Consider the following 26,464-nt stretch of genomic DNA (forward strand, 5'->3'; position numbering starts at 1 on the left):
TCCTGCAGCAACTTCATTTATTTAGAGGAGGGTGTGTGCTGTGTGCCTAGCAGACAGGCAGCATTAAATAATAATAGTGTTGTGTAGAAAAGGTATTCTGCTTTGAGTATGGCTGTCCAGACATGTAAAAGGAAGCCAGGTGTCTTTGTCAGTGTTATCTGGGGAATAGCCTTGGGAATTTGGAAGAGAAAAGTAGCCTCACCCCAGAGTTTGTGGGACATGGGTATAATTTAACAGAAAGTTAGCTCTGACATACACAGCCTTAAAAGAGCCACACAAGTCTGGAGAAAGACACTCTTTTTTACCATTTGCCATGTTTTTAGCAAAGCCTCTTTTTCTTCCTTATAAAGTTCTGCGGAAGTTCTTTGTAGGTCTTTTTGAGAGGAAAATTGAGTCATCTAAGCCCAAGAACAACTGTTGCTTGTGAATAGTCACATCTTGAAAATGTGACATCTGCTTAAGTAATTTGTTGACTGTGGCAACAGTACATGCTGCAAAAATAAAAACAACAACAAAACAAAATAAAACAAGCAAACAAACAAACAACAAGACTGTTCTTCCAAAGAGATCACCTCATCCATTTTTCTGTCTGCTAGTTGACTTGTCTCCTCTGTGAAGCCTCACTGACTCAATGGGACTCAATAAAAACGCAAAGTCTATCACAAGATTAGACTTGCGGTAAAGGATTTGACTTCTTTATATGCATAGCAATAACATCAGACAGAACAACTGTAGCATCAGATGGGATGACTTTAGCAGATAATGGGAGACAGAGACAAGGTACATTTTCTTCCACTATATATAAAACTCAGAGCAAAAAACATGAAGCAGATGAGTGCAGGACAGCATAAAGCCTCTACTGCATTAGTGGCCTATATCCAAGATGTGCTAGATCTGGAAAAATTTAAATCATCCCTCCTTCTCCTCTGCAATATATTACCAGCTCTAAAGTTTAGTATTACAAAAAATCCAAGTTGTTCAACTGGTAACAGATGCGCTACTGTCCCTTGAGACCTGTTTTAGAAAATTTCTCAGTAGACATAAAGCAATAGCAGCAAAGTTGTTAATAAATTCCTACCACGTCTTATTCATGAAATTAGTCTAATTAGCATTTAAATTAGCTAAATATTAAGAAATGAGCTTCAGTCAAAACTCTGGACCTACGCAGCGGTGGAAATCAGGCAAGTGGGGATGTGGAAGTAAACTCTAAAGCTATCTCTCTTTTCCAGAATTCTGAAAATTTAGATATGATGTGAATATCTTAAACACTACAGATGCTGAGGCTGGTATAGATTTAAAAATTCAGTATGCTCTATTTCTTTGTGCTTCTTGACTGAAATTCACCCAAAGCAGGATATAGAATGAAGCATAGTATATTATTGTAGTGTTAATGTTACGAAATTAAAATTACAATGCTTTCAGAAAAGCTGAAGTTTCCAACGATTTTATTAGTGTTGCCATATGAGCTTATGAAGAGGTTGAAATTAAACAGGCAGTTAATTTTATAGGAAAGGTTTCACTGTTTTCTTTTTCATTTTTTGATACACTATATTACAGATTATAGTATAAAATATATTGTATACAATTTGTAAGGATGTAAAAATATAGGTAGTGCACTGTAAAATCGGATGTTATATACCCAGGTTATCGTTACCTAACTTAGAATAATTTTAATAATGTTATTTTAGTGTTGATTTAGATTTGGGGGGGGTTAAAATCTGATGAGGAAAAAGTAAGAAGCTTTTGGGTTTTTTAGGCCAAATAATGTGAATTTTGATAAACAAGGAAGAGCAGGAGGTTATTGTTCCTTGTGTTAAAGTTGCAGAGTTTTTATGGAGGGGTATATCAACAAAACCAAAGTTATTCTATTTAACATTTATTTGTAGAAAATAGAAACAAACACTAACTTTTTTTTAACCATTTGTCATTTCAAAAAAAAAAACAAACACTATTACATGAAAAATGAAAAAATAATATCTTTTTTTGGCTTTTGATATGGAGCAGAAGCTGATGTTTCCTAAAATGAACAACAAACAGGCCATGTGTCTGTTGAATAAATGAGTCCTTGCCAGCCAAACCAAATGTTGTTGTAGAGCCACTGTTTCTCATCAACAAAGTGTGCTGTTAATGGCTTCCTAGCAACTGGCTTTATGGCAGATTAATTGTTTACCATGCATCCTTCACATCAGGCAATTGTAATTTCATCTATAGCGAAAGCCAAATCCTATCACTCTGTTTTAAAACTGAAGCTTATTCCCTTTGGAAAGAGTAGTGCTTTTTACCACTTTTCTCCCATATTAGCAGGCGGGAACTAGTCAGGGATGTTCGTTATCTGGAAACTGGATGATTTCCAGCAGCAAGGGAGGAGAGCTCTGGAGCTGCCTTTCATCGCTGCAATGGGGACATAAATCTTACCTATTTTTAGATGGAGTTCATCAGTTTATGACAAGATTTATCCTGATGTGGGATCTGATCTTGAGAGACTGGAGAAGTCCATTTCCAGTCTTAGGTTCCTGTGAGTGGTTTTGGGTATATCAGCAGGAAAAGTTAAGAGAATAAATCAAGCCAGATTTGTATTCTTTAATGCTTTAAGTAAAGCCGAGATGTTATTAAACTTTTTATAATACCTGAATGACTGGCTTCATGACTAATAAGAAAGTAGTCTGGGCTAATACTTAGTGTATGGTAACACTTACTTTAAAAAATCTCCTTTTCTCAGTGGAAACCACACCCTGAAAAGAGCACACTTCAGAAAAAAACGCCTTTCTATCCCAAATCTTTATGTTTAGTTAGGAGCACCTAGGCACACTGATTTTACTCGTTCCAGTGTCATCACTGTTGTGTTTTGTTTTACACTCTCCCTTCCTATGTAATTCCATCTGTCCTTCCTTGATTTTCCATAAAATCCCAAAGCTGAAGGAAAGTTTTGTTTTCCTTCCTTGGATAAGATAACAGGTCTACAACCTCATGCCCTTGGCCAGGATGCTTTCTGAAGCTTTCTGAAGGATATTAGCTGGAGCGCAACCCCAGAGTCCCAGCTTTGCTGCTTTTTTTGTTTGTTTTTTGTTTTGTTTTGTTTTGTTTTGTTTTGTTTTTTGAGGGGCAGCAGGGCCGGCTTCATAGAATCATAGAAACAGAATCATAGAATGGTTTGGGTTGGAAGGGACCTGAAAGATCATCTAGTTTCAACCCCCCTGCCATAGGCAGGGACGCCACCCACTAGATCAGGTTGCTCAAAGCCCCATCCAACCTGGTCTTGAACACCTCCAGGGATGGGGCATCCACAGCTTCTCTGGGCAACCCGTGCCAGTGCCTCACCACCTTCCGAGTAAAGAATTTCCTCCTAATCTCTAATCTAAATCTCCCCTCTTTTAGTTTAAAAACATTCCCCATTGTCCTGTCATTATCTGATTGAGCAGAGTTGCTATCCATCTTTTTTATAAGTCCTCTTCAGGTACTGAAAGGTTGCAGTGAGGTCACCCCAGAGCCTTCTCTTCTTCAGGCTGAACATCCCCAGCTCTCTCAGCCTTTCTTCATAGGAGAGGTGCTACAGCCCCTTGATGATCTTTGTGACCCTCCTCTGGACCCATTCTAACAGATCAACATCCTTCTTGTGCTGGGATCTATCAAATGATAAGCTGATTCATATAACAAAATAGTTTTCTTTGAAAGCAGAGAAAATGGAATAGAAATGGTTACTAACCTTACATTTAAATATTTATATTCCTAGTTCACAGCCTTCATACATCTTGTAATATCTGTAGAAAGCTTGTAAATGAAGCACTAAAATCAGTCCTGGTAGACTATCTTTAAATTTTGTGGAAATTCACACATTGAGAGAAAACTCTAGCATGTTGCTAAATCAGCGTGTGGCTTGTAAGCATCCATAAAAACATCTGTGTGTGTCAAGAAGGCAGCTACTTAGTTCTGGAGATAAGGGGAAGATGTTTGGAGAAAAAAGAGTTAAATGTAAATATTTATGCTTTGTCACACATTAACAGCCTAGGTACAAGCCCTCTACAGCAGCTGAGGCTTCAGCTGCAGTCCTGCTGGGTGAAACATGTCTGCGGAATCTTGCTGGTAAAAAAATGGTGCAAGTATCTGACAATTCCTGTAAGAGGCTTGGGCAAATCTTCTGTAAACACTGTTGTAAAACTGGGATTGACAGACCTGAGATATAATGATGCAGGCTAATCCCTGGGTGATAGCATTCTCATGGCTGTACCAACCACCGCCTGGTCTCCCTTCCTTCTGCCATGTGCCAGAGAGGTGTCACTGCAGTTGTGGCCCAGGGTGGCTGTCTCCAATCTTCTCTCTCTGCCCCCCCACCTGAAACGCAACGGGGCTGCACGCTGCTGTGCTGCCCTGTGACTTTTCGGTCTGTGCATGGATCCAAATTTAGCCGCTTCCCAGCTGAATCAGGGAAGGGTTGAACACTGTAAGTGCACTGGTTCTGCCTTTGGATTTTGAGTCACGGGTTTCTCTGGGTGACAGTACTATGTCACAGCAAATTGGCTTCCTTGCCATAGTTTCCAAGGTACTTTGCTGCTGTGAATGTGTGAGTTTGCTGCAGATGGGTTTTAGATCATGCCATTAATTGTCATTAGGCACAAATTTGAGCATGAGGCTCTTTTGTCAGTTACTTTTTTCTAAGCTCTTTCAGTTTTCTTCTGGACTTTTTTTCTCATGTTTTCTAGGAAGTATATGATCAAACATCTATTATTTAGTCAATACCATGAAGCTACTCTCATCTGTTATGCAGAAACATAATCTGAAGTCAGCTGGAGGAAAAATTGGAGCAATTATCTAGGGGGGAGGGGAAAGGAAATAGGTTTTGCTTGTAGACAGTTTTATAACATCTGTATCTCAGTCTTTTTGTTTTGTTTGGTTTTATTTTCAATTTGCCAAACGTCATAGGAAGCAAATTCTGGACACTGCTGCAAAATCATTTTTGGTTACACAAAGAAGAAAAGGCATTTTCGTATAATTGTGTAACCCTCAAACTGCTGCCTCCTTTGCTTTTTGTTAGTAATGGAAATGCTCAGTTTCTGGCTCACTTCTGAAGATCTGCTGCAGGCTAAATCTCAGTATAAAGTTTCCAACCAAAAACTGTGGGGGTTTGTGTGTGTGTGTCAAAGGTTGTTTTTTATAGCCATGTTCTGTAATCACCTGAAGAAAGTAGTATACAAAAAGACCCTTTATTCCAACATGACAGATATTGAACACTCACAAGTATCAGACACATTTTAAATCAGTGTGACAACAGTTGTGTAAAAGTGATGAAGAGAAGATGCCAGCATCTGGAAAAGCCTGCTGTTGTGTTTTTTTGTTGTTGTTTTTCTTTTCCTTTTTTAACTTTTTTTCTGTGCCTTATTAAAAATAAATGAGCCAAATGGGAAAATTATAAATAATAAAAAATTGAATCTCTGATCAGATTTCATTTAAAAGAGAGTTTCTTTAAATTTTATGACACACTGTGGTCTCCATCCTTTTTTATTTAAGATACATGTAGCATTTCTGTTATTTGAGGGACAGCAAAATCAAAAGTCGGCTGTTAGAGTGATTCCCTGAGGACACACAAACAGTAAAGAGGCTTTGTCTGTGACAATAAAAAACAGTGAGTACTCTGTTTTCACTTTAATGGTACTCACTCCTTCTTGAAATTTGTGGCCATTTCATTCAAAGCCTGCATAAACTGAGAAGTTCCCGTTAGGAAAATTTAGGTGGAAAGCCTACATGTTAATTCTGGTGTCTGAACTGCAGCAAATGGCCTTCGTAGTTATACACAGCTGAACATTAGTAGTTTGGAGTAAAGAATACACTTTGGTGAGGTTTTATAGACAGCAGGAAATGGGCAATGGATTAAACAAGTGTTTTCCATCGGTATGAAATATAGGGGGTAGGTAAGATGAAAAGCATCTCAACTGAAAATTCCTGTTCCTTTTGTCCTAATGCCTTCAGTTTTTGCAGAGATACTTTTTCAGTAATTATAGTCACTTGCTATATTTAAGTCCTAGAAGTAACTGACTTTTTTATTTTAAATAGGCAGGAAAACAACTTGAAGGAAATTGAAAGCTGTTATTCTCAATAAGAGACTAATTAACAAACTTCATGATGTGCATAAAACCTTAAGAAGACTTTACAGCATTTGTTTCCTATGACAGCTTCTAATGGGAGAGGGGATAAGGTATTTTACCTATTAACATGGTTTAGATGAAATATGTGTCATGATCTTCTTCTGATTTATAATTACTTTAGTTCTACATTTAGCTCCACTCTCATAAAACTTGATTTCATTCAATGTAAAACTCAGATAAGTTTCTCACTTCAGTGAGTCTTCATTTTACATGATAGTATAGAAAAGAGAAACGTAAGAAATAAAAAACTAATAAAACATACTGCATATATGGTTGTATGGATACTTCAAAATAAATATTCATTCAAGGATGTTCTCAGTTTATGCCCAGTAAGCCCTAGCCTAGTAGTCAAATATTATTTGCCTGAGTAATCATTTAATTGCTTTCACAAATGACTAATTAAATGCATAATTGGTCATATGTATGTCTAGAGCTGCAGCACTTAAGCATACATTTAATGTACAGATTAGGCACGTACTGGAAAATAGCATTTCACCTACAACTGTTTTGTAATTTCTAGAAATTGGAATTGTAATTATAGTACGGGTCACATGGACTATATATAAACTAACAGGAATGTTTGTCACTGTCTGGTAAAAATGCCAGTTCCCGTTCCTTCCATCTCTCCCTCCAGCTCACATCCATACACAGGTATGCTCACATACTTGTTAGACATATATTCCTGCAAAACTTTGTCCTTGGAGTAGAAAATGTGTTTCAATTCACTGTTAATCACTCAAGTAATGCAGCTTTGTGCCTACCATCTGAGAGTTTAGCTTGTCAAAATGTCCTTAGTTTTTGGAACTCTGTTTTGAGACATTTACCTTTATGGGAACAGAAGATTTCCGAGTTTCTCCTTTATCTTCCTAACATAAATAGCTGAACAATAATATGAGCAGCAAGGAGACCAAAGACATTGTTCTTCTAGCAAGTATGCTAAATACTGGGCTAAAGACCACAGATCCTGGATGAGCGTTTTAAGTACTGAACTGTTGGATACAAGGGCATTGGCTTCAGCAGTCAGTTGAACTTCAGTGATTATTTAATTGTTTTTATTTTTCTACCCTCAATGAAACAGACTAAGTGGCATATTTTGCTCAACAAGAAACAAAAGCTCAGTGTCAGCAGGAAAAATAACATCAAAACAATAAATAAGTAAATATAGGTCAATTAAAAACAAAACAAAAACATTACTTAAATTCAAAGAACGCATAAAAGAAAACACAAAAAACAATGACTGAAATTAAGGGATTAATATGAAAAAACTCATCCCTCCTAAGAGCTAGTTTCACAAACAGCTTAATCCTATCTTAAACCTCATTGCTGCCAAAAGCCTCACCACCTCTCTTGTCTTCGCTGCTGTTTCTCTACTTGCTTCCCATGTGATAGTGCAATATCCAGGTCACCCAGGTGAGCCCAGCCTAGCCGTTTTGCCAGGTAGCCATACCAGCTTCAGCAGATGGGTTATGAAACTGTGGTTCATCTGGCAATAAATGTCTTTTCTCCAGCATGCTTTCCTATCCTTGAAAAAAAAACAGCTATTCAACAAGATGCTGCATTTGTGCTTCATAAAAACAGGGCTTGATTTGTTGAAGCAAGCCTAGTCTATGGGCTTTACAGCTGTCAGTATCATATCTGGAGTAGCTCTCTATTAGAACTTTCCAAAGTTTAAAACTTTTTTATGTTTTAAATGTCAATTTTATTAGTTTGCTTTCCATGAAGCTTCTGTGTTTTTGTTTTTGTTGTTGTTCATTGTGGTTTGTTCCTCTGATTGGATTGTAAATGTCACTAGAGGACTGCAGGTTCCTTGCTAGTTAGTTTCTCAACCATCTGCTTCAAAGCACAGTGGGACAAAAGACTTTAAAATAATATTTTAATAAGTAACATGAGTATTTCAAACTTCTAAAAAGGTTTACTTTTAGTCAAGATTGGGAAAGATAGTCTTATCGGTGTGACCCAAAATATTGTATCCTGGCCTAATCAATTCTTCATTCACAAAATTCTTAGGAAGCCAGAGTAAGTTGCTGTGCTTTTGTGCTGACCTTAGTTTAACCTGCTCTGAGACTGCCTGTAAACACAGGTCTTCTGGTTAGAGATAAATGTGGAATGCAAACAAAAACAAAGCCTCTGGCACACTTGAAATGGGAGATGGCCATTCCACTCTCTTGCACCAATTTAGACTAAGAAGTTGTAGATGATCCATTCAGATGGCAAGCTGATTAATTTCGCATGTTTCCAAAGGCACAGTTTGTCACAATAGATAAAATCAGTTTTACTCCCAGACTCGATAAAATCTGAGAAAGCTTTATTCTAAGAGTTACTTTTGTTCTACAGAATCAAATTGAATAACCTATATTATCAAACAGGGATATGAAAAGAAAGAATTCTTCGGAAGGAATTCAGACTCAAAATCTAGAATGGAACGTGGCAATGATGCTTCAGTTGTTAAGTGGAATCAGTGCAATTTGTTTTTCTGATGTTTTTGTTTACTTGTAAGTTGTTGTACAGTAAATTCTGTAGCCATCAACTCATACCCACCAAGAAAAGCTGGTATCTCTTCTTTACCTGTCTAGCCATGTCTGTGACATTTTGAGGCATGCAGATCATTTTTAATTAGTAAAGCTGAAACCAAAATGCATTCCTCACTTTCCAAAGATCAGACTCTTTCTACAACCTACTTTATTTCATTTTGCACTAGGATTAGTGAATAAAAATTACTCTGGTTTTGATTAATTTATCCCAGCCACTATATTCTTAGAAAAAGCAAGCAACCTCCAACTTAGGGTGTCTTATTTAGCCTGTCATTTAGAAATTATTTGCCAAAGAAGGACTTATGCATTTCCACTTGCAGACAAAATTGCCTCACCCATAAGGAATCCCAAAGGGAGAGATTTGTTCCCGCGAAGAAGTCTGCTGAGACATTAAAATATCCTTTGAATCTAATATATTAGTTTTCTTTGGTATGAGTCTAGCTCTATGACACTACACTTGCCTTTGAATTAACCATCAAAACTTTCTGTAACCTTGCATCACTAGCAGCATTGCAATTCTCTGATTTCCCAGACATCTGCTAGGGACTTTGAAACCACCACATTCATTTTCATATGACCTAAGCTGCAATTTAACTCAGGTCTCTGAAGATGAAAGCCTAGGAAGCCTCTTCATAGAGCAGAACATTTTCCAAAGTAGTTCTCAGTTTGTGGACCTGTGAGCAGCTGGCCTGCTCTCCCCTTTGGGTCAGGAGGGTTTGTGGTTTCCAGATCCCTGTCAGAGATTTGAGGAAATCCCATTTTTCTTTCCATTTTTTTTTATTATTATTTTTTATTTTTTTAACACCCACTCCTTGAGGCTCAGACTACTAGACCCTATCCATCCATCTGGAAAACCTGGAAAGATCTCTGCATATTGTTTTTCAGTAAATTGTCTCAGGTCTTCAAATATTGGAGAAATAGAAATAAATTCCCCATGAAAGCAACAGGACTAGAATATGTCCTTTCCTGCATGTTTGGTGGTGGAAAAAGTTATAATTTTTCTAAATCCTAGCAAGGCCTCCTAGTCAGTTTTTTAAAAGTTTTGTGGTATGGAAGAGAAGTTTTTAAAAATGATACCAACAAACCAAAAAACTTTACTTTCATTGCAGTTGTGGTCATGGATTTCTAAGGAATTTTTTGATGTCAAAACTAAGCATGTTGATGTCAGTGGAATTTTCAACAGAAAATTATCTCCAAGTCCAGCATTAACTCTCCAACAATAGAAATCTCATATTTAAGAGTCAACATTCATCTGGGATGGAGGAAGCCCAGATTTAAATCTGTTCTGTGCATGATTCAGAGCCTCCCACAACCAAAGTGAGCGATGCAGACTCCAGACTTTTCTAATGCAGCTCTCAGTCTTTTTTAATGAACTCTTTGGAAAGAGGGCTTGTTTTTATTGTGGAAAAGTAGAGAACATAAAACCTCAAATATTTTCACCAGACAGAACTCGTATTCCTTGGCCAGCCCCAGCTGGAAGTTATTGTCAAGGTTGCTGTTCATCAAAGGACTCAAGCAGAAGGCAGAGTCTTATTCTGGTATTTCTGTAACACCTGTACAGCGGAGCCCTGCTCCATGCCTCAGGCTCTTTGGTCTGACATATGAGTCCTCAGAAATACACAAGTAAATAATATTCAATGTTAATCTCACAAGTAGTCCCTTTAGGGCCACCACTAATATACTGCACTTAAAGTTAGGCATGTGCTCAATTATAAAGTTATTACAGAATCAGAGGCCTTCTGGGCTGAAAATTTGATTAAGGAGCATTTCAACTTGAGAAAAGCCCCCAAATTTTTTTTATTTTTTTTTGGGGGGAGGGGGCATTCATACAAAGCTCAGACATATCAAATAGTTTTGGAATATCCTTTCCAGTTTTAATAAGCTTCTGCAAGCTATAAAATTTGGAAATGTCTTCAAATGAAGTTTACAAGAGTATACTTTTCAGATTTCAAAGAAAACAGAGACGTCTGCAGTCAGTGTGTAAGAAATACAAAGATTTTTTACAAGAATTTCATTTTTCTTCATCTAGAGTTTTGTAATTTAAGATTTAATTAATACTTTATTTTTCAAACCAGTCTGAGCATTAATGAAATACTGTTGTCTTAGCCTTCCCGAACTCTGTCATGACAGTTACCCCAGAGATAACTTAGATCTGCTAGACAAAATACATTCATGATATAAGTGGTGATAAAAGTAACACTTTGAGTGGAAGCTACTCAAAAATCCTTTGAACTGTTACAGTAATTCAGTGCCAAAGTCAGCTCTGGCATGAGCAGACCTCGGTATCAATATAAAAAGAGTTGCACCCATGTGTATTGAATAGGATTGTTGCCTCTGACTGAACCCATTTGGGATTCCCTACTCTGGTGGAATTTCAATCCACTAGTGAAACAGGAGTCGAGGCAGGGGACACTTGTGTGTTGGACACCTCATTGAAAACAGCCCTGCAAAAGTTCACGCCAAAATACAGTGCATGACCAGAGGGTGTTATGCACCTGGGGTGGTGGGATAATGAGAAGAGGTGGAGTATGAACAACAGTGTTCACACAAACCAATTTTTGGCCCTTGGGTAAGCCTGATATGTTGACTGACTAGTTCTAGGCTCCCTAAACTGTCACTGGAGAGACATATGCTCTGTCAGAGGCTTTGGGTTAGCTGCTCTGTGGTCTCTCTCTCCTCATGGACTATGGTGGGAAGCCAGGCAAAGCAAACAGCTAACGTGTGTAAATGAAGAGGCACCTAAAATTGGATGGTGGAAGTATTTCCTACATTTTCACCTTTTGTGTGTAGATCTCTCCAGCACTTTCAGCACCATCTATCGCCTTCAAGAAACAAATATACTTTCTCTTTATAATACCGGTAGTTTAATTAACATTTAAGCCAATGGAATATGTGATTAAATTTTAATTTTATGAAGGTTTCAGAAGGATAATCTGAATCTAAATGAAAACAGGCCTTTGTAAACAAGTCCCCTCTTTGCCCAGAGGACACAATGCATTTCACATAAGAAGGTATTTATAAAATTGGTCCTGGTCCAAACTTAGATGTATAAGCATTTGCTTAATCTTGATGAGCTCCATAAAGTGCTTACAGGTAAACGCGTGTTTAAACATATTGTTGGAAGAAAAAAAAAGAAGGCTGAGACAGATCAAAGGGCTCATCAGATTGAAAAAAATAATCAAAGAGGGGAAATATAGTTAGTCTTTACCTAGGACCGTTCCCTTTTCTGGTTCATCTCTAGATCTACTATCCCAATGGAAAAGGTGATGCGGAGTGGTTCTAGGAGCAACTGGCCAAGGCTGAGGGCTGTTTTAACCTCTTAGCAAAGTGTGTATGGAAACACAGGTCTGACATCACTCCTTTTATTTTTTTCTGTTTTGTAGGTATGATTAGAACCTTTTGTCTTTTTCTCCGTCTTTCTTTCATACGTATAAGCTAAACATACTGCTGGTGGGGAGGTCCATTTTGCTTGTCATATTAAATGCTGACTTTTCATTAAAACAATCAGTCTTAACCTGAAACAAAACATTTTGTTTTGTGAGGATTTTTTGTGCTAAAAATAGTTTCAGTGGCTCATACATTTATACTGTAGATATCTACACAAGCACGGCTAATGCTTTCTAGCTGATTAACTGTCAGAGGCAAAGTACTACTAATAAAGAAAACATTAAATGCACATGACTAAATAATGTCATTTGGATCTTTGGTAACTTGAGTCTTTCAGAAACTACTATATGGACATTGAAAATAATAAAAAAATACTAAATTTTCAAGTATTAAATTCAGCAAATCAAACATTAGGAATCATTATAAAAATAATCATGACAAAATAGAGAATGTATCATGCCACTGTATAACTCCATAGTTTGTTTGCACCTTGGGCATATAATACAGTTCTGTTCCCCCTATGAAAAAGTAGGTGGTAGACCTGGCAAAGTTTCAGAGAAGAAAACAAGAATGATTGGAAGTATGGAACAGCTTTCACGTGAAGAAAATCTGAATCATTTCAGACTCTTCAGCCCTACAGGAGGATAAAACAGTGATCTATAAAATTGCAGGTGGCATGGAAATTGAGGCTAGGTATCACTCTTCTTTCCAGTAAAAGAATTTGGGGTCATAAAATGCAGCTGAAGGGAGGTTCAAATCCCTCTAAAAGAGATAGTTGCTTGCTTGACTGTGAGTTAAGCTTTGGATCTCACTGTCGTGGGAGGGTGGGGATGGAGGAACAAATTTTAGAGGGTTGGAAGGAAAGAGTGAGAAAATTCATAGAAGGTAACTCTTATGAGGATTACTAATGATGTAAAAGTTGTTTCAAAAAGACTCTGCAATTGGTTGGAGGATGAGACAATAATCATGGGAACCATCATAGATGCTTGGCTTTTGTAAGGTGCTCTACTAGCAGATGTTCATACTAGCAGCTGATAGAGACAGGATACTGTACTAGAGGGACTGTGTGATCCAGTACTTCCAGTGCTTGTGCTCTTACATGCATGAGTATTCACTGCAGTCCTATGTACTTCTTGCATTTTTGACAGGTTAAGCATCTCTGGAAAAGCTTTCACTTCTCACTAATGTCAATTATAGCTGACATCACTCAGTCATCACAGGACCAGGCTTTCCTCACTTGAGTTAGAAATAAAATAATTATCTATTTGCTAGTCCCATCTCTTACAGAAGGTAGAAATAAGACTCAAATAAAACTTTCAGACATGTCACAGTCACAAATCCAAGATAAGAAAAGCCAAACAACACATTTATTGTACACAGAACGGAGTAAAAAAAAAAAAAAAAAAAGAGTTTTAATAATCAACATGGCTTGCTTTGTAGGTAAATGCATCCCGTCAAGAAACCAAGCTGATGGAAGAATGTGACCAGCTCATCGAAATAATCCAGCAAAGACGACAAATAATTGGAACCAAAATCAAGGAAGGAAAGGTAACAACTTTTCTCCTTTTGATAGCAAGTAGGTCAACATTGCTTCTTCATGCTTACAGTTTTTTGACTTCAGATGCTATTAATACAAATTTGTATGAGTCCTTATGTAGTCCTGGGCCACTACTGCCTTATGTAAAGAGGAATAAAATCTGTTAACATCAGTACATTAGACTTGAACACTTTTGTGCACACACAACGTTTATGAAAAAAAATATTCAAAAACACGCAGGAAATGGAGTATACATTTCTAATTACTGAGGTGTGATGATTATTAGTGACAAACATATTGGGCAGTAAAATATTCAAGTTTCAACTCTTTAAGCTAGCTATCTGTTAACCCAGAAACACATTAGAGCTGAATTAACATTCTTATTTTCTTGGTACATGGTGTTTACTCTTTAACTGCTAAGCTAACTAAGTCAAATATAAACTCTTCTTGTGTGGGAAAAGCTCAGGAAAGGAACAAAGTCAAGAGCAGGTTAAATGGTTTGCTCAGTTGTCAAGATATTCCAATTAACTTGAAATGAAAAGCCTGTAGGCAAGGGCTGACTTAAACATGTTTAAAACCACAAGTCCTGTACCTTGTGTGACAGAACCTGAATTTCCTCATGCTGTTAACAAAATATAAGTTCCTTGCAAATGGAAATGATGGCCTTCTGCATTATTGTTTTGACTCTGTGAGTCCAGTTGTGCTTTCAACAAAATAGAAAACTTTCCATTCATTTGGATTTGTGTTATATACATAAGTTGCTTTTTAAAAGTATATTGCCAAGGTGTAGTCTAATATCCATTAAAGCATGGAAGATTTATGATACAATTGACTCCAGATTTATGCGAATGTATCTGATATCAGAATTTATCCACATTCTTTGTTCCATTTTGTTCAACCAAAAAGTGAAACCAATGGAGAGACAGTTAAAGACTGGAATGCTTTACCTCAGAATGTTGTAGGTGTTGGAAGATTTCATGGGTTCAAGAGACAGGTGGATTAACTCATGGAAGAAAAACAAAATGAAGAAAAAAAAAAGTAACAACAGCAACAACAAAAATACAAAATTAAATACCACAACACCACTTCAAACTCAGGATATCTATGAGAGACAAATTGCTGCTGGTTGAGACAGTGCTGTGAGAAAGTATTACTTCCCTGTCCGATGCCTCCACTACTGGCCTGTCCTGGATGGTGAGCTAGATAGACAATTAAGATCAGGTGTTCATATGTTCTTAAAATGAGAATCAGGCTAGTCTTTTCTAAGCAATTATGTAAATACTATAATAGCTACAATTCAAGCATTTTAGATACATATCATGAAATCTTGCTAAGGATTACAGTGCCCAGGGAACTCTTTTTCTTTATATTGGCCAGAAAATCTGAAAAGCCACAGGAAATTCAGCCCCAGCTGTCTTGTTTTAGAGCAGTCTGTGACTGTTCTCCATAGTCTTTCTGGAAGGTAGAGCACGGCAAATTTGTTTAGAGGACCACAGTTAAGGCTACAGAGACGGAAGCATTCAAGTATAGTTCTAGCTGTGACTGCAGGGCTTCAGATTAAAACATACGAGTCTTATAATGTGGTGCAGCTCCATCCTTAATCTCACTTATCACTCAAAACCTATAAAATCCAACAAAGCACATAACAGGAAAAAAGATTTAAATAGACAGAATAATTTTAGTGCAGAGGTCATTCCTGCCACTATGGGCAGGAGATAAATCTTCCTTCCTTTAAAAGTTGTCTTTTTGAAGACATAAGGAAAATTCAAGTAAACAAAAATTCAAGTTCATATGTAGACCTTACAAATCGTGACATCTAATTGTTAAAAACTTATAAGGTAACATTTATTTCAGTTCATTTTGTTAATTAATACTTAAATAAAGAGATGAGTTGTTTATTACTGCAATGAACCTTTCTCTGGTTAGACTGGTGTAACCAAATAGTGATCTCTGAGTAAAAGCACAATTACAGAAAATATTATGTTCTCCATGGAACAGTCTGTTGACACTTCTCAGTATCTATCTGTCTCCGCCTCCCAGTGTATTTATAAAATGCTAGGATCTGAATATAATTCCTTACTAGCATAAGTAATTGTGAGAGTGCTTCAGTTATTAAGTCTTTCCCAATGCAATTGTACATCTCGGTGCTCAACAGCCTAAACATGAGTCAAAAGTAGGAAAGACACCAACATGGGCTTTATCAACAGAAGTGCAGCCAGTAAAACAATGGAAGAGATTATCTTCCTCATTCAGCACTTTTGAGCACTAGACCTCATCTAGTTACTACATCCAGGTTTGGGCACCCAGCAAAGCAAAGACATGGACAAAGTGGGAGGGCCTCCAAGTCGGTGGGATCTGGAGCTCTTGAACTGTGAGGAGAGAACCTGATCAGATCAGTAGCATTATCAAAATCTCCATGCCTTCCCAGCATTTTTCTCTTTATCGAAACACCAATATTATTAACCATTTGGATGGTATGTTCTTTTTGAAAGTTTGCCAAAAGATGTATTTTCCTACTGACTTCTGTTGTCATGTAGGTGCACTAAGACACCCTCATCTTTGCTAAAAATGCTGAACTCCTGCCACAATTATACCTGCAAACTCAGTAACTTCAAAGTTTATACCCTAATTGCTGAGATCAGGAACTTTATTTAATTATAAATTTGCCAATCCACATACAGTTTAGTATCCTTATTTTTCGTGTAACTGGGTCTTTCTAAACTCCAGATTTATTTAATTTCCTTCCTTTCTCTTACTCTTGTTCAAACTATGAAGTAGCAGCAATCTTGGTATGATAACAACAGGAAGATCTCCCAGACCTTTCAGGAACTAGAAGTTTTGTTAGCCAACATTGTCTTTAAATGGGGGATTGACTGTGCTCCTCCCTAACATTTCAGGTAATGATTACAGTCACATCTTCTGTGTTTATCTCCAACACATGTGTTTTCAGTAATAATAATCATCTCTTCTGTACTACTGTCCTTTTATTCTATTAAAAATATCCAACAAATAAAAAACACCCTGTCTGACTAAAAGCACATAACAAAAAGGGCAGGCATGTACTGCTGGGAGAATTTAACAGTCTTTTTACTCAAGTTTTATTTTCAGATGATTTTTTATGAAATTCTCCTCAGTAATAGGAAAAAAGTAAGTAATCCACAAGTTGCCTTTAACACAAATCTCATCACTTCAGGGAAATGGTTATCTAAATAGTCTTTAGTTATCATGTAAGCAGAAAGTACCAGGAAATGACGTTTCTTCTGTTGGAAAATAGGCCAGCTGTGCTTGTTTTGGCTCTCCCCTGTTGTTTTCCATGTGGAAAACTTTGAGGTATAAAGGCTGGGCCTGTGCCCTTATTAAAAATGTTATGTGGCTAGTGGAAGGCGCTCACTATCAAGCTGGTGTGAAAGAAGCTCTTGTCAGTGAAGCCATTCATCTTAGCTCCCCCTTTGCATGACAGTTCCGTCTCGGAAGTGTAAATGCAATCATGATTTGTGACGTTAGAAAACTGACTGCTTTCTTATGTTTCCACTCAAGGTGGTAAGGTTGAGAAAACTGGCTCAGCAGATTGCGAACTGCAAACAGTGCATAGAGCGCTCGACGTCCCTCATCTCTCAGGCTGAGCAGTCTCTGAAGGAGAATGATCATGCTCGCTTCCTGCAAACTGCTAAAAATATCACTGAAAGGTAAAAAAACAGATGTTCCTCTTGCTAAGCAGAAGAGTCTCAATTTAAGGCAGATAGGTTGTCATAATTGCTATATTGTTTTGTACCGCTACTGTGGTGATGTGGTCAAAGAGAGGAGGATGCTGCATTCCCCAATAACACTACTTTGGGCTGTGACAGAGTGAGAAGGATCATACTCTAAGGTTAAATCAAAACATCCCTTTGAAAAGAGGAGCAGTCAGAAAAGGGGGGTGAAATAAATGTTAGAACAGTGAGAGCATGCACAAATGAAGGAGGTAGCATAGGTATTAATAGATGCCAAGCAGAGATCTGGTACTAAACACAATGAAAAATCAGGTGCCTGGAAACTGAAATTCCTAATCCATGAAAAATTCTGAGACTGAGAAAGAAATAAGGAAGAAAGTGCATTCTCTAGAAGAATTTTGGTATGATCTTAGCTGTCTCATATCCTTCACGAAATAGCATGTGGAAAGGTAACAAAATGTGTACCTTTGGGAACCTGCAATGGACATCTCTGTGGTAGCCCACTCAAAGAGTTGGGGGTTCAACAACTTGTGTGTCTGGAAGTGATGGAGACTGCTGTGCTGGGTTCCTGGGTGCCAGGAATTTCTACTACTTCTAAGATCTTAGCTCCTTTTCGGATATATCAAAGACCCAAAGACAAGGGCCCGAGTGATTCCAAGAAACTGTGCTGTCAGAAAATTCAATCTGGTTTTCAGGGCAACAGGGTGAGTGCTAAAACATTCCCACTGAGTTTCATCAGTAATTTCTGATGAAAAAAAAAAAGTAAATCTTGGAACTATCAGCTGTTTAGCCATCAGGAAGAGAAACAAAAGGAGCAAGTATCTGTGACAGTGAAGAAAAAAAACTATTAACTAGTATCTTTATTCATTCAGATGGTTTTTTGTTTGTTTGTTTCTTCTTTTGTTTATTTTAATCTGTGGGTTCACATTGTGTCTGCACAATGTCCAGCCAATTTTCACCTAATCCAAATAATGAAATTCCTTGTTCTAAATTTATATATATTTTAAGCCTATCACTTACTCTGGAGCACAGTGTGCAGACTCCTAAAATATCAGACTTCACCAAAGCTATTTTAATCAATTTATAAACAAGCGAGAAACTCTGTGTTACTCTTTAAATGTTCAGAGAATTGAAACTGTGCTGAGAAAGGCAAAGCAAGGAAAGACAAGACAATGGATTAAATTTGGTCTGTCAGACTTGTACCCTGTTTTATATTCTATCACCAAGCTATGTTGTGCCACTTCTTTTTCCCAGCTGAAGCTGATAGCAAAACTACCACAGAATATATAAGAATATCATGAGTAAAATGCTGAAGGTGAGAATATGGACTTTTTTCAGTATCCAGTGGAATAAGCACTAGGACAGAAACCTACGGAGATACAAACCTTTTTAACAGACTGCCAGAGAATATTCAGAGAAGCTCCAATTTTGAACTTGTAAACATGAGCAGTTGCATCATAAATACAGCCACAGAAGAGATGCTCAGAGAACAGAAATGAGACCAGCTGACATATGTGTCCAACCAGATCTAATTCTTGGCTATTACAGATCACTATCTATAATGAGAGGACTGTGAACACCCTGCAAATCAAAAAATCATTCCAAGCAGTGAATAAAAATGAGGGGAAAAAACACCAGGTGCTTGCAGACAAATTACAAATGGAGAAAGAGACTAAATCTGATTAATAAATTATTTCTCACAAGTTCTCTCTTGTTCCTATGTGGTGAGCAATATTTTGTTTGCTTCTAGGCTACGCATGCAACACTCTCACCAGAGTCCTGAACTACCAGAGCTAAAACAGTCTCCTGAAATTATGCTCATTGCATTTCTTCATACTCACATTTCAAAGTAATTTCAGTATAATATTCTCTATTGTAAGCACAATAGGTAACTAGGTATAGCAAAGACATTACACACCCTGCAGTGATTTACATCATGCATTATTTACAATGGGTGAAATGTATTTATCCTAGAAAATCCCTGTCCAGCCAAGTACAGTGTCCCTTTTGCATTGTTCAAAATAACTGTCCAAAAGGGCCTGGTACTATGGTCTTCTTCATAATAAATGTGTGCTTTATGGAGGCATTCAGAGAAGCTCTTCTCCTTGCATAGCTGCTTGCTGGTTTCTTAGCAAGGCCATTGATGATTTTTTGTAGGTGTGTATCAGCCTGGCTTTGCCCTAACACAGGCCCTAAATGAAATGTATGTCTTGTTTCTCTGCTAGATATAGAAACATGATAGCATAACTGTAACTGCAGGTGAGCTACTGGGGGATGGGAGGAGTGGGGGAAAAAACAACCACAATTTCAAAGAGAAATGATGATGAAAACTGTATAACAAGAATTATTGACTAGGAAAGCTCCTCAGCTGAGTCTTTGAAAACTGAGCTGAAGACACCAAAATATACAGCTCAGTTTTTGAATTTTCTAATTGTGTTCCTAAAATACTAAATGAGAAATATGAAAACACAGTTCTTAACAAGTGTTTGGCCTGGAGCCTTTTCAGTCTCATCTACAGTGAAATACTCTAATTTGGGAAACTTAATTGAAACAATCAAAATATTTTGACCTGACATGTCACGAATGACAGATAACTGACATACATTGTGCCAATGGTTATCTATTTACCTCCAAAGTGAAACAACAATTTTCTGTTGTATAACACAAGGTTTATTAACCTCTTTGTTGTATTTTCACCTGATCTTTTTTTAAGCATATCCAGTATTCACCTAGCCACTAACAAATATTTTGAGATATCAGGCTGAAGGATCCAAAAAATGAATCCTGCTGCCAGTTTTCCTGTGAAAACTCATCTTTTTATGTTAGTACTCTTGGACAGACAAAAGTGGATGTAGGTTCTGAAAAAAGGTAGGCAAGGAAATATTTCAGTTTGGAGGAAATGTGAGTATGCACACATGCTTGGCTTTATTTTTTTTCAAAATAAACTGCGCTGACATCTATTGGTTTTATCTCTCTCCTGTGCTTTTTGAAGTTAACAGCAGTGTGCTGTGCTAAACAGCTGAGGAGGTGTGGTGATCTGCACCAAGCCCTTGAGAAAGCAGTGTGAAGGAATGCCTCAAGCAAGAAACTACATGGGAAAAAGGGGTTGAGAAAGATGCAACATCTGTCAGGATCACTTAAAACAAAAATAGTGCTAATGCTACTTTGCTTCAGAGGGTGGCTGGAAAGAAAAATTCAAAGTATATTGTTGCTTAATTGATATTTTGTTAAAAACTTATCTAACACTGCACATTAAGCAAAAGATAAGTAATAATAACAGTTTTTTATGGGAGACTTTACTTCAAAAAGTAAAGGTGGCAGGAGAAATTCCTAACAAACAATATACATAAAATACTTGTAAAAATTTTTGTCAAGCTTTATGAGAAATAACAGTGATCATGATGATTAGATCCTACCTTGACGTAAAAGCTATTGTGTCTTTGGGTGTACTAAAATACTTCTTCTTTTCATTATAGGGTTTCCATGGCAACTGCATCCTCCCAGGTTCTAATTCCTGAAATTAATCTCAATGATACTTTTGATACTTTCGCACTTGATTTTACCAGGGAGAAGAAATTGTTGGAATGCCTTGATTATCTTACAGGTAATTTTCTTCTCAAGATACTACTATATTCCTCATAAAGCAGTAACGATAGGATTTTCTTCATTGCTCTCCCATTTAATCCTAACGATATTACCCCTAGCAGCCCTAAAGTGCCCCAGGTAGCATTTGGGATGCATTTCCTCTCATCTCCTTTCCTCACACCCTCCCCACCAGGGTGTGGATAAGTGTGCGTGATAAACAGTTAAAAGTTGTGGCAGCAGAATGAAATAAAAGAACAGCTGGAGCTCAGCCTGGAGTGGCCCAGAGCACTTCCCCAGGCCAGAGGAAGGAGAGCAGGGGCTGAATCTCATTTCCCAGGAGGCTCCATGAGTTACCCTCTCCCTTAGGGCTGCCTTCTCGCTGTGGCAGATTGCAGCCTGGCAACTATCCCATCAGCAACCAGAAGCTGTTCAAGCAATCAGCACGGAGGGCTCAGCAAAGAAAAATGTTTTCTCATAGCAGCATCACTGTGCATTTCCCCCATCACATAACTGGAGGACCTTACTACATTCGAGACTGGGGAGCATGCAGTGTGCTCTGCAGAGCAGAGCTCCAGCTCAGTTAACTGAGAGCTTTGGCCTGTAGACTCCTGCAGCATTAGACCCATACTGAGTAATGTGCAGTGTCAGAGTATATAATGACTCACAAAAAGAAACAAATTACTGTAATTTAGGATGTTTTAATTTCAATGCCAGAATTAGAACAATTCCTTCCAGTTCAATTGAAAACAGAAGAGACGGGGCGTGGGTTTTCATTTTGCAGACTCTTTAAGCATCTTCTGAGAGCAGTGAGAGTTTGCAATGAAAGAGCATTGTTAGAAAAACACTTCAAAACACAGGGCTGTTCTCTTAGCCCAGGTTGCAGGAAATATACCCATGTAATTTCAGAAGAATGCAAAAGCATGCAGCCTCTTTGTGGTCAAACACATTATCTTTTGCCATGCAGAGGCCTAGATTCTGTCTTTTCTGCAGGGGAATACTATGGGGTATAAAGGATCAAATGAATACTAGAAGTAGCAAGGCTGTCTGCATGCACCCTTGCCTTGTAAATCTGTGAGGTTCTTGCCATATCTGAATAAGGTTTGTTTTGTTTTGTTTTGTTTTTTTCTGCAAGAAATTTCTGTCTCACTGTGTAACTCTTGAATGCAATCAGTGTTTGATGCGTACCTGAGTAAATAATACACAATAAACTGTGGTGAGAGTCGCTTACTAGTTTTTATACAGCACCAGTGAAATGTTACGGTATCCGCCTTTCCCTTCATTCCCACTTTCCCCAGAGTTTGCTGGAATTTTGCCATCAAAGTTGAAGGTTCACTGCAAAATTATAAAAAGACAAGGAAATAAAAGGAAGGGCTAGAAAAAGCCACACTCATTTGCCCTTACCTAGGAATCAACCTGAAAATTCACCAGCCTTGGCTTTTCTATAGCCAAAAAGGAATATCCACCTAATGTGAAGGCATGTATGCCATGTCAGCTGACTCTGTTCTGGAGGTGCCTAGTTCTCCCCATTGGCTCCAAACAGGGGCTAGAAAGACTCATTCAAATTTAGATAATTGTGGTTTAGATCTTTGAGGATATACAAGGTAGATTCCATTTAGCAGTTCATTCTCCCACCCCCTAGTCTCACATCACATGTCAATATTATCAGCCTAATTGCTGTGCAATGCAGAAAAGGAAGGATGTATCTGTACCAAAATGAAGGGTAGTCTTGTCACAATGTTCAATGCCACATCTTTTCTGTGGTCCATCATGCTGGCTGTGCTCTTCCTGTGCCTTCTTCCTACCTCAACCATTTTTTGAAAAATTTGTTGCACCTGGTAGCCAACAAAGAACAGCTTTAGCTGGCTCTGTCTTTGTAATAATTTTCTTCACATTAAGAAATAACATGTGGCTGCAATGACAAAGTCCAAAACATGTCTAAAATATCTGAGCATAAAAAGTAACCAATTCAGACTGTTAAAATATATTTATGTAAATATATGTATATATGTAATGTATCGTATATATATTACCCTGAAAGTCAAATGCATTTGATTCTTCTCTATTGTTATTCAGAAACTCTAGAGGAATATTTGTTTTATTTCAGCCTTTCAGAGTGTGCAGTCTTCATAGATTTTACACTGAACACTGTGTGTCAGAGTGAATTGGTCTTTACTTTTATCATGTTTCATTGTTAAGTAAAATAAAGACCATTTGTTAGTCCTAGTGATACATCTGTGTTGCCAATTAAGGGAGAATGTCTATATTATATCTATCATCTGTACTGCTTCTGAAAAAAAGAAAAAAAAAAGTCAAAACTTGAATTCCAGCCTCATTCTCTCTGCTGTCAGTTGCTTTCAAAGCAAGTGACCTCAGCTCTCTTCTTGAAATTTTCTTCTTCTTTGGTACTCTTCCCCAATGTACTATTTATCAGATCTTCTTCATCCTCCACCTTCCCAACTCCAGTTTTCTGTATGGCACATTGAAGCTTGCATCTTTCTTTCCTCCCAAGCTATTGCTTTCACAAATATAAACGTAAATAGTTTGCTCTCATCATTTGCACAGCTGTCTGTCCAAAGCTTCTGCTATCCAAATGAAAATCTCCAATATCTCTCTGAAAGTTTCCAGCTGGACATTGAGATGTCAAGCTCAGCATAGTAAAACAATACCCTTAATCTTCCTCTGACTGTTTCTGCTTTGGTATCTATAGTCTTGATATCTTTTGAAAGTTTTCTTATCTTGCCAGTTGCTCAAGCTTTTCATCTGGAACCGATCTTTTCCTGAACATGTATCTAGCTAGATCCAGGCAATGTCTATGATTTGCAAATTCCCTGCACAATACTGTTGACATAAGAACATTTTTATCCATTGTGAATCAAAAATACTTGTCTTAAGTTTTAATACTATGAAATCAATTGCAGCAACATCTATTCTTTGAACTTGCAGTTTTCCCTGCTTCAGAAATCCCATATGAAATAATGATACATTTTCTTCATCCATCACTAGCTATGTCTGCGCTAATAAATATACATTGTCTAGTATATGCTAGGATGTTTTTTCACATGAAAATGACTTCATTCACCTTTTGCAACCTGTCTGTCTTCCTAAATTGCTTTCACTATTAAAAGATCAAAGCCCTTCCAGAACCAGCCCAGTCTTGAGCTTTGGATATAATCTCTTTTCATTCAGTTGCTCTTGGAGAGTTGTACCCAAAGACTATATATACGTAGTTGCATGACTGACTTGATGCCAACTCGTGCATGACATGCTATTAACACATTTAGTATGTACCCACATCTGATGTGATTTTGCCTTTCAAGTTCCTTCACGTTGTTTCAGTCTGGTATCACGATACAACAGGAAGCCAGTAATTAGCTGTTGAGAGTTTCAGAGGAGCTTCCTCAACTCCCTCATGTTCATATTCAGCCATATTAATATTTCTATTATCAGTGCAACCTGACTTAGTGGAACCCCATGGCGGGGGGGGTTGGAACTAGATGATCTTTACAGTCTCTTCTAATCCAAACCGTTCTATGATTCTATGATTCTGGCACCATTAAGTCAAAGAGATGGCTTTATTTGCTTTTTCCTTAGTATCAAAATCAGTAAGAAAACCTTACAAAGTCAATCACCCAATTCCAGGGAAGGTGGACACCAAGCAAACAAAAGGAAGTTGGTGTGGTTTTGATCAACCTCTGTGACCTCGCACTGAAAGGATTTATAAATAGTTGCCCAGGAACCACTGCATTCATACTGGGACTTGCCAATGAGAAGGGGCAGTTTCCCTAAACTGCCTCTCAGGTGTTTGGACCAAGTGAGTCTTTCAGCCTACTTCAGGTCAAAAGCCACACAGATGACATTGAACTGAAGGTGGGTTAGACCAACCTGATTGACTTTGCTCTGAAATGGAGTAAACATGCTCACAAGGTCAGTTATTTCTAGGATCAAATTTAAAGAACTGCTTTTTGGATATTTGTGATTACCTTTCAGACACTTCAGATGTGGTTCCTGACTATTTCAAGCATGGTTCCTGACTGTCTAAGGGTATCTGCTCAGTTTTGAGTTGAAGTCAGACAACTGAACTAAAGCAGCCTTAAGCAATGATTTTCATTTGTCAGAACGTTGATTTGGGAATGTAGGTGGATGAAAGTCAGAGCAAAAGAAGCAGTTACCGCTCCCAGATGTTTGCTCTGGTACTCTTATGGAGACTGCCACTCTATGACCAAGGAGAGCTGCAGATGTTAGAAAGCAATTCCTGAAACTGCTGTAGCTTTCTTTGTGCCCTGCAAAGTCTGCTGCTGATGATTTCAGGTTTCCCTGCTGTTCAAGGCTGTAAATTTGGGGGGTTTCTAGAGCTGCTTCACTTTTTTTTTTTCATTTCTTCCTGACATTGGGTGGGAGTTTGTAGACAGGAGGCTGCAAATAGCTGAGGGTATTAATTGCATCAGCCGTCAAACTTCAGACTTGTTGTGGTTGTGAATCAGTACTGTGTCCTCACTCTGAAATGCACTGGAAGTGCTTAGGGACAATCACTGCTTTTGGAGCGGAGTATGAGGCTGTACAACTTGTAGCATTAAGGCTACGCAGAACTGACTAGGACTCTTCTTCCTCTGCATGTTGGGCTTCCCTTTCCTGAGCAGTGATGAAGCCCTAGTCAAGGCTCTGAGGGAAGGTGCTTCAGATTGCTCTGGGCTTTCTGTAGAGCTTTCCTGGTGGCACATGAACTCTCTAGCAGTACTAGTAAATGTGATGGTGAAGATAATTGATTAAAGTTTAAATCTTTAGTTGCTTTCTGGACTTCTACTCTCCAAAGAAATATGTCTTGCAGGGTGATAAATTTTGCAGTCAGACTTCTACTTTATTTCAGAAGTCTTAAGATTAACTGTTTGCATGCAAACTTCCCTGTCAGTCTTCAGGAGAAGCAGCTATATTTTGTTTTATTCTGAAAGGTTTTTGAAATGAGTGTTGCTGGAGAGCTAAGTTTCATGCCATGCAGTCTCAGGCAGGTGTGGGTTAATCACAAGAGCCAGGGAGCCAGGGAAATGATGTCCTGCTCAGGTCAAATCTCTCTTTCTCTCTCCCTCCCTCTCCCTCCCTCTCCCTCTCTCCCTCTCTCTCCCTCCCTCTCTCTCTCTCTCTCTCTCTCTCTCTCTCTCTCTCTCTCTCTCTCTCTCTCTCTCTCTTTTTTTTTTCTGTCATCCTGGTTGTGTGAAAGCCTCTAAATCTCCAGATTTCTATAAGGCCAGCCAGGTGTGCATATAAAGAGAGCATCAAGGCTGTCATTTTCAAAGGAGTTGAAGAGACTTAGGTGCTATTGAAATGCAGTCTACAGTTCATTAAACACTCAGTAATTGTTGTGTTCCATTAAGTTAATATTTATTATCTGTGTTGTAGTAATAACAGGTACATTCTCAAGTAAAGGGTTTTGCTCTGTTATGTGCAGAAGGAGATTGAAGACTTTAGTTGAATATTAACACACTTGCCTTTCAAGGAGTGTTTTTTTTTTCTCCCTTTTGTTTATATACCCCTCCTGAGATGACTGTTCTTCTTTTAGTTCATTTCTCTCTCTTTCTTTATTAA

General features: G+C 37.9%; 1 protein-coding gene across 5 annotated transcripts in view; it reads left to right on the plus strand.

Moving 5' to 3' along the window:
- MID1 (midline 1) overlaps positions 1-26,464 on the plus strand; it is a 241,450-nt gene that overhangs the window by 197,997 nt on the left and 16,989 nt on the right. For all 5 annotated transcript variants that reach the window (XM_040533853.1, XM_040533871.1, XM_040533845.1 and 2 more), the window contains exons 4-6: positions 13,496-13,603; positions 17,130-17,278; positions 20,779-20,906. In XM_040533853.1, coding sequence (XP_040389787.1) covers positions 13,496-13,603; positions 17,130-17,278; positions 20,779-20,906 — 385 coding nt within the window. The remainder of the gene's footprint in view (positions 1-13,495; positions 13,604-17,129; positions 17,279-20,778; positions 20,907-26,464) is intronic.

Source organism: Cygnus olor, chromosome 1 (assembly GCF_009769625.2).
Source record: "Cygnus olor isolate bCygOlo1 chromosome 1, bCygOlo1.pri.v2, whole genome shotgun sequence".
NCBI lineage: Eukaryota > Metazoa > Chordata > Aves > Anseriformes > Anatidae > Cygnus > Cygnus olor.